The sequence below is a fragment of the Amphiura filiformis genome, chromosome 4 (genome assembly GCF_039555335.1).
Source record: "Amphiura filiformis chromosome 4, Afil_fr2py, whole genome shotgun sequence".
NCBI classification, from domain to species: domain Eukaryota; kingdom Metazoa; phylum Echinodermata; class Ophiuroidea; order Amphilepidida; family Amphiuridae; genus Amphiura; species Amphiura filiformis.
The window spans coordinates 85,149,207-85,158,548 of NC_092631.1; the positions used below are offsets into that span (position 1 = coordinate 85,149,207).

The 9,342-nt window shown below is 36.1% G+C and overlaps 1 protein-coding gene across 2 annotated transcripts in view; it reads left to right on the forward strand.

Annotated features, from left to right (window-relative positions):
* The window catches only part of LOC140151564 (general transcription and DNA repair factor IIH helicase/translocase subunit XPB-like), a 35,520-nt gene that overhangs the window by 20,232 nt on the left and 5,946 nt on the right, over window positions 1-9,342 (forward strand). The window contains exons 12-18 of one of the 2 annotated variants that reach the window (XM_072173952.1): window positions 59-178; window positions 1,332-1,600; window positions 2,221-2,357; window positions 3,178-3,274; window positions 4,694-4,811; window positions 6,058-6,206; window positions 7,012-7,140. In XM_072173952.1, the coding sequence (XP_072030053.1) occupies window positions 59-178; window positions 1,332-1,600; window positions 2,221-2,357; window positions 3,178-3,274; window positions 4,694-4,811; window positions 6,058-6,206; window positions 7,012-7,140 (1,019 nt within the window). Of the gene's footprint in view, window positions 1-58; window positions 179-1,331; window positions 1,601-2,220; window positions 2,358-3,177; window positions 3,275-4,000; window positions 4,260-4,693; window positions 4,812-6,057; window positions 6,207-7,011; window positions 7,141-9,342 lie in introns of those variants that run through there. The other variant, XM_072173953.1, reaches the window with a different exon arrangement.

Genomic DNA, 9,342 nt, shown 5'->3' on the forward strand with positions numbered 1-9,342 from the left:
ATAGATTTCTGCTTTAATTATTCTGCATTATAAATATTTATTTTGTAACTATTTGCAGGTTGCAGTATATGTGTAAGTACCTACTCCATGGTAGCACATACAACAAAGAGGTCATGGGAAGCTGAACAGGTTATGAAATGGCTCAAGGAACAAGAATGGGGACTTATGATATTAGATGGTATGTATGGCCACTTCCTTAATTGAGAGGATTTCGTATTGTCTTTGACTCTGGTGCAGTTATCAGACTTAATTTAACAAATGTCTGCTCTCCTCAAAACAAAACCGCATTTGAATTAAGGTCCATTCATACTACGCCGCAATTGCTTTGCGGTGCATTGCCTATATATTGATTACTTTTCACCACAACTCAACGCAACTCGTCGCATTTCCAAGTTAAAATATATTTAACGTTATTGCAATACCGCAATGCAGTATCTTGCAGTACGATGCAGTGCAGCAATTCACTGCAAAGTAACTGCAGCGTAGTATGAAAGGACCTTCACAGGGCAGATGCAGTGCATAACAAAGACCTTGCAGCCTGTTCTGATTAGAGTCACACCTCACTGGTCATACACCCTGCCTTTCATCTGAACACTGAATGATTCACCCTTGCAAAATATTTGAACAAGTTAATACAATTTCTAAAAAAAGATACAAAATTCAAGTAATTTAACAGAATTCTCGTAAGCAAGACTCGTAATTGGAGAGCATATAGTATACATTATTAGTTTGACAACAGCTCTATTTGAATTAATGGAATATATCTATTTAATTGTTACCATATGTCTACTGAGCTGTAATAAGATAAACCAAGCATTGCCAACATTAGAACAGAGACTTACTACATGATATGGCAGAACACACCACAGAGGTCATGGGATGCTGAACAGGTCATTTACCAGTGTTTTTTACATGATGTGGATATTGAATATAGTTGCAGGTAGATTTGTACTAAAACCAAGTTAAAATTGCAAAGCTTGGAATTTTGCATGGGATTGTCCCTATACTATCAACATTCAAATTCAGTTGTAGAAAATTAATTAAGAAGATTATCTTTTCTTTAAAGATGAACTTGAAAATATGCAATTATGAGCATCTGTCACAAAATGTCATGAATTCTGATTTTGTGTTTGCAAAAATACACAAGCCAAGTTCCTTGGAATATGATTTTGTGATTGATGAAAATAAACCCTCATAAAACAGTGTTCCATTCATGGCTATATAGGGCTTTCAAAAAACTTTTGACAAAGACTCTAATAAGCTTCTAAAAAGGAAAGAAATATTTCTATGGCCCGCAAAACATTCACAATCATAAATTTCTTCCACTACAGAGGTGCATACGATCCCTGCCAAACAGTTCCGTCGTGTGCTAACCCAAGTGCAGGCTCACTGTAAGCTGGGTCTCACCGCTACCTTGGTACGTGAAGATGACAAGATTGCTGATCTCAACTTCTTAATTGGACCAAAACTGTATGAGGCAAATTGGATGGAATTACAAAACCGTGGTTTTATTGCTAGAGTGCAGTGTGCTGAGGTATGGTGTCCAATGACACCAGAGTTCTTCAGAGAATATCTAGCTATAAGGACTAGGAAGAGACTGGTAAGTAACAAACCCAGTGGAGTAGGGATGGGTGTTGATTTATTTTGACTACTTCCCCCGAAATTTAGAGTTAATGAAAACACGAAAACCCCGAAATGTAACTATGGTTTGGCTGAAATGGAAATAAATCTACAACCAAGGAAAATAGTGTTGGTACACTTTGGCAAACTATTTGTAAATCGCCACGCTGCTTCCCCAATTCAATGTTGATGAAAGCATATTTGCCATTGTGCTCTCCAGTCTCCCCAGCATTGATTGACAGGGAAGAGGGGAAGGGAAGGTTTGTACTTCTCATCAAACATTGTACTTCTCATCAAACATAGTTTACTAATTTTGAGTTCACTGAACTATCATGTCCTTGTTACCATAGTGCACATACTTTATGAGTTCCTGGAAACTAAGAATTATATTAGTGTTGTCTCAATGTTCATCTTACACAGACAGTGAAGATGAGCATATTGTGCTTTACAACATTGCACAGAGTTAGAGGGGGGCCAGGTCCAATTAGGCCTTTAAAGTTTTCAAACAATTTTTTCCTGAGATTGTAGGCAACTCCCCAATCAATAAAGCATATAATCGTCTACAGCTGCTGATCGTCAGTAATCATCTTATTCTTTCAGCTGCTGTATACCATGAACCCCAATAAATTCCGAGCCTGTCAGTTCCTGGTGCGATTCCATGAGCAGAGGAATGACAAAGTCATTGTGTTCTCAGACAATGTGTTTGCACTACAACACTATGCTAGAGCAATGAACAAGTAAGTGATATATAGTGTGTGTTGTCTCAAGTTGAGTGTAACACCATCTTGGATTTTGCAGGGGTAGATTCGAATTGGTGCATTTAGGCAGACTTGCCACCGGCGTACAGACGAATCATCCTTCTACTCTTGAGTATACGCCCTGCTGGATAAAGGTTAGGGCACTTCATTTGAATCTCTCACTGCAAAATCCAACATGGCCTTACTCTCAACTCTCAACCTTGAGACGAGATGTACTATAGTTACACAGCCTGTGACCCTTCACATTCACTCGCAGCTGGGGAGTTTTTGACCTAATGTGTACCTGATTTGCACTGATGCAATTAATGCTGCTGTTTCAAAAGTAGGACTGACTTATCCCATAATTTTGTTGATTGACAGTTGCTAGGCATTATTGTACTTCTTTGTAAATGGGCTGAGGCTTGTAGGTTTATGCCTGTATGGAGTGCACTATAATAAATTACTTCACTTTAAAAAGTAATTTCTTATAGTTCTAGATCTTTGAGTAATAGGATTGTAACACAAGGGAAAATGTTAGACCCATACTTTACTTATTTGTTGGCTTTCATCTTAATTTATGTTTGAAAATGATCCAAGTTTAGCATCGATCATAAGCAATGGTTTGAGATCAACGATTAGCTATCAAGTAGCTATCCTATACAGTATTCCAGAATCCTTAACAGTTTTCATACTTAGCAAATTGGATTAAATTTGAGAAATACTGGGTTTAAGGTGTCTTAAATATATTCAGATTAAATTTTTATCTTGATGTTCTTAATCTTACATACATTGTAGCCTTATGATATGTATTTCTTTATAGACCTTATGTTTATGGCCCTACCAGTCAAGGGGAAAGACTCCAGGTGCTACAGAATTTCCAGAACAATCCAGCTGTTAATACAATATTTATATCCAAGGTAAGTTTGAAAAAATATAACACTAAATTAAAAACAAATTTCATTTGACAGAGCAATTTTCATTTGAACAGCCTGAAGAGAAAGGTCAACAATTTGATGGATAAAATGACCAAGAAACTTTAATCACTGTGTTGGGAGAAATTTTACAAAATAATGCACAATCTCAGTACAAGTGGATTATTTTGTACAATTTCTCGAGCAACATGTGATATGCATACATAATAACCTATTTCATACATAAGAAAAAAATCCCATGATTTCTGCTATTTTTATAACAAAATTGTCACACAAAAAAAAGTTTGGAAAATACAAGCTAATATAAATGCATTAACCTTGCTTGTTGAAATCAGATACAAACAAAATGTTTTTATGAGGTGAAATAAGCTCAAATTTGTTTTTAGAAAATGATGCCAGCCGGCGACTGGTCGGTTTTTGATTATGATGGGTCACATTTGGAGTTTGAAGCATGTTTTAACAAACATTTTGGCACAAAAATAAGAGAAAAATCAATTAAAAAAAAACCCAACCTTGGTTTTTGAAGTACCTGCAGGAAACGAACATGTTTTCGTTTAGTGTATATTTTTTGTAGCCTTATATTATTTATAAAAACAGGAAAAATCTCTGTTTTTTTATCTTTTATTATTTGTCAGGAAGTTTTTCTACAGTCATGTATCTGTATTTCTGAAGGTTAAAAATTGTTTTTTTTGTGTGTATTGTGTCAATCAGGTTGGGGACAACTCATTTGACTTACCAGAAGCTAATGTACTCATACAGATTTCCTTTGTGTGTATTGTGTCAATCAGGTTGGGGACAACTCATTTGACTTACCAGAAGCTAATGTACTCATACAGATTTCCTTTGTGTGTATTGTGTCAATCAGGTTGGGGACAACTCATTTGACTTACCAGAAGCTAATGTACTCATACAGATTTCCTTTGTGTGTATTGTGTCAATCAGGTTGGGGACAACTCATTTGACTTACCAGAAGCTAATGTACTCATACAGATTTCCTTTGTGTGTATTGTGTCAATCAGGTTGGGGACAACTCATTTGACTTACCAGAAGCTAATGTACTCATACAGATTTCCTTTGTGTGTATTGTGTCAATCAGGTTGGGGACAACTCATTTGACTTACCAGAAGCTAATGTACTCATACAGATTTCCTTTGTGTGTATTGTGTCAATCAGGTTGGGGACAACTCATTTGACTTACCAGAAGCTAATGTACTCATACAGATTTCCTTTGTGTGTATTGTGTCAATCAGGTTGGGGACAACTCATTTGACTTACCAGAAGCTAATGTACTCATACAGATTTCCTTTGTGTGTATTGTGTCAATCAGGTTGGGGACAACTCATTTGACTTACCAGAAGCTAATGTACTCATACAGATTTCCTTTGTGTGTATTGTGTCAATCAGGTTGGGGACAACTCATTTGACTTACCAGAAGCTAATGTACTCATACAGATTTCTTCTCATGGCGGATCACGAAGGCAAGAAGCTCAACGACTTGGACGTATCTTGAGAGCCAAAAAGGGTAATACATGTATATTCAATATTAAGAAAACATTTTGATCAAATTGAGTTTTTATTATGTTGCAATTTAAAAAATGCAAACTTATGGTTGTCAAATGTTTTTTCTCTTTTCAAACATGCCATGTTGGTTAATGCGGTTAGTCACTTACCCCTTAAGTTTGCCTGTCCAAGGTGCACACTTGGATAGGTAAATGACAAGCGGTGTTGTGAAGTTATTGCCCATTTTACAAAAAGTAATGAACAAGGCCTTCACAATAAATGTGTGACTTCATGTGTCATTGTGTTAATAGCTACAATCAAGGAAATAATTAGTTGGCAACTTGGCACACTCTGTCATTATGTTGGAACTCTTCACTGCCTGCTCTGAGAGTTCAGTGAAATTAGTATAACAATGTTTGATGAGAAGTCCAAACCTTCCCCTTTCCCCTTCCGTCCCCCATTCTCCCTCAACCAATGTTGGGGAGACTGGAGAGCCCAATGGGAAAAGCGCTATCATCAACATTGAAATGGGGGAGAGGGGTGGCGATATTATGCCAGAGTAGGCCAACATTAATTTCCTTGATTGTAGGTATAGGAGATTTGCTAGTTAGCATTGCTGTTGCAAAAGTATTTGCTCAAATTTACAGAATCTCTCACACAACCTAGGAAACTTATTCTTTTTTCATGATCGCAAGTTTTAAAAGAAAATTATTTTCAACCAGACATTATGAACTCACTCAACCCAAGTTAGTGCACAGTGTATGCATTTATTAATTGCTGCACTTCAAGTTTTTTAAAGTGTTCTGTGCCATCATTAACTTGACAAGGCTTGTCACTTTGGAAAAAGCAATTAACTTAAAGTCCCAAGGGATATTGTTATATGGTCATATAATCTGGGTTAGTAAGATAGTGGTAATTTACTAGCATGATGGACAGCTGGTGACTAGCTAAAACAAACCAACTTAACCCATGGTGCCAAACCAGTCAATAGATTTGGACTGATTTGTCTTCATGGGTTAAGTAAAGATATGATGGAAGTACAAGAGATTGAAAGATCAAGCAGTGGACGTATTTGGTGATAGTTGAGCCTACAACCTCCAATTGTAGGTGGAAGTGTTTGTATTGACCATCTATGCAAACAGATGGGGCATGAGAAAGGGTAGGTTACTTCATTAAATGAAATATTATATCTGTACTTAATTACCATAGGGCTAATTAGCTATTACCTTATTGTTTTTGCTAATGTGGTTATACTCTATTTGCTTCAGCTGCTGCTGCGGAGGAGTTCAATGCTTTCTTCTACACTCTTGTATCACAAGACACTCAGGAGATGTTCTATTCACTCAAGAGACAGAGATTCCTGGTGAATCAGGGTTACAGCTTCAAAGTCATCACCAAACTGGCAGGGATGGATGAGGTAAATACAAACAATGTTACAGAGAGGGTGCATTGGGCCATGGTCCTAGTATGAATTGAATTTTTTTCAATAATGCAAAGTCAATTGATTTGTTACACTTTTAGTCGTACAATCTCCATACTTACGCTACTGTGCGCAGTGTATAATAGGTATGTTTACTGAACCCAATTGTATGTTGTTCCTAACAATATGCTAAATATTCAGGCATTAAAAGAGTAACCAGTGACCTTCCCCCTTGATGTGTTTGTCAGTGGCCACCACTTCAGTGACATACATAGTAAATTGATTATTTTGGTATATTCCAAGAGCCTTGCAAATGAAAACAAAACTATTGGTACATCATCAACACAGAGCACATTCTCAATAAACCTATGCACGTTCCAACAAATTAGTCTAATCATGTTGTGTGATGGCATATTTTTGGTTTTATTACATGTTATGTATAAAACGGCTTTGGTGATAAAATGGTCAATTATGTGCTGGTCCTATACTTCATGTGAAAAGTATCACAAAGTATGAAAAAAATGTTTTATATTCACTGATGAGGTCAAGTTAGTGCTGCACAGATAATTTCCTGGTAGGGCTTTAGAATAGAGGAAATTGTCAGCTTTAAAAGAGAGTCCATTTAGTTGACTTTTATATAAGGTAGAGCGCTTACAAATCGGACTGTGACACATGTCTATTTCTTGGTTGAAATAAACAAAATATGATGACAAAGGTCATTTCACCTATAAAATTTGGATTCAGTTATTTGCATTCTTTAACATTTAATACTTAACAACAATATTAACCTTCTCTTTTACAGGAGAACCTGAAGTATTCCACAAAACATGAACAACAGCAATTGTTACAGCAAGTATTAGCAGCCAGTGATGCTGATGCTGAAGAAGAGAGAGTCGCTGGTGAAGTCAGCTTTAGACCTTCATCATCACAGGTAAGATGTTATGTATTAGCTAATCAGCAACTGTTTACAGCAAGTATTAGCTGCTGGTGCTGATGATACTATAGAAGAGAAAGTTGTTGGTGAAGTCAACTTTAGACCCTCATTATCACAAGTAAGATACTATGTGTATTAGCTAATCAGCAACTGTTTACAGCAAGTATTTAGCTGCCTGTGCTGATGTTGCTGTAGAAAACAAAGTTATTGGTGAAGTCAGCTATATCTTCATCATCACAAGTAAGATTAGCTAATCAGCAACAGCACTGTTACAAAAACAAGAATTCTTAAACACTTGAGAATGTTCTTGCAATCTTATTGGTTCTTACCCGTGTGATATGACACGATATCACACACCTTAACGTGTGCGTTCGACGCGATACTTGTACGCGCTATTTGAACCAATCGGAATGTGCATAGCAACAACAGGACTGATCGATTCTAAGCCCTAGGTAATTCCTTGTAAAATGTAGGATTTAATTTGATTGCAATTTGGTATACTTATGATTAATATATTTATTTTCATCGAAATGTTTAAGGGATCTAGAATGAGCGTTTATGGCGTTTTCGACAGTATTTTTGTGGGACATGAGAGCACCTCAGGCGATCGAATTGCATTCTGAATACTGAAGCATGTCTTTCTGATATCAAATAATTTTCATTTTTGAAATTCACGATATAATACAAATTTTATGACAAATTATTCAAATTTGATATTTTTCAAATTTTGATATATAACAGTCCTCGAAATAAATTTTATAAATCTAATGATATATTCTTAAAGTGTATGTAGCTGGGAGGAAAAGCCGACGATCAATTGAAAATTTTGACCTTTTATATTGAAGATATGGATTTTTTCCCAAAAAGACCTATTTTTTTGGTGTTTTGGGAAAAAAATCCATATCTTCAATACTGAAAGGTCAAAATTTTCAATTGATCGTCGGCTTTTTTATCCCACCTACATACACTTTAAGTATAAATCATCAGATTTATAAAGTTTACTTCAAGTACTGTTAAATATCAAAAATATCAATTTGTAATGATTTCCCATAAAATGTGTATTACATTGCTAATTTCAAAAATCAAAATTATTTGATATCAGAAGGACATTCTTCGTATTCAGAATGCAATTCGATATGTCTGATGTGCTCTAATGTCCCACAATAAATACTGTCCAAACGCTCATACCCCAGCCCTTAAGAATGAGAATAAAGGTATTGTTTTTAGCTGCTGCCGTGCATCTATCGTCTCATATAACACGGGCGACGTCATTATTTTTGACGTAAAACAACTCGGCTTCGCCTCATTGTTTTACTTAAAATAATGATGTCGCCCCTTTTATATGAGACGGTAGATGCACTCCAGCGGCTAAAAACAATACCTTTATTCTCTAAATATAAGCTGCCAGTGATGCTGCAGAAGAGAGTCGATGGTGAAGTTATCATCACATACAGGTAATCTGCTCTGTAATAGCTAATCAGCAACAGCAGCTGTAACAGCAAGTATTAATAGCACTTGTTTGACTGTCAGTATTAATGAGAATTTAAACATGCAGTAAGCTGTACTCCTTTCTTCTTTCCTTTGAAAAATCTGGTAGCTCCTCCAATGAGGATATTTTACAAATAAGGTTTGAAAAAGTGAATGTATGAATCTTTTAAAAACTTCAATTGCTTAATAGATAATGACTTGTTTGGTCAAGGGTTTGGTTAGCCATGGATGCATCTTTAAGGGTCCTTAAGAGCAGCCAAATCTTCCTGGCAAAGTTCCTTGTCATTCATAATTCTTATTGGGTGCTGGTTGCTTAGATACAGTTTTTTTTATCAGCTTTCCAGCATCTTCATTGGCTATGCTCTCTTTGCTTGTATTTGGTATCAGTTGGTTTTTGTCTGTCACACCAGAAGGATGGTTTTTGTCCCACCCAACCACCCAAATATGGGGTGAAGTAATGGGAGAATATAATTACATTGTTAGGTGAACAAAATAATATTGTGTTGATTTCAATTTTATTGGTAATTTGTTTGGAATTATTTATCATGAAATAATCTTCCTTTTGGAGTTTGAACAATTTGGTTGCTGCAAGCATATATGTTTCGTTGGGTCTATGCTGCAAGTGAAGTAAAAAAGGGTTAGTAAACTGCTGAGTTCCTTTATATCCTGAGGGAGCTCTTTGGCAGAATTGAGGTCCCCTTTTCTACCCCT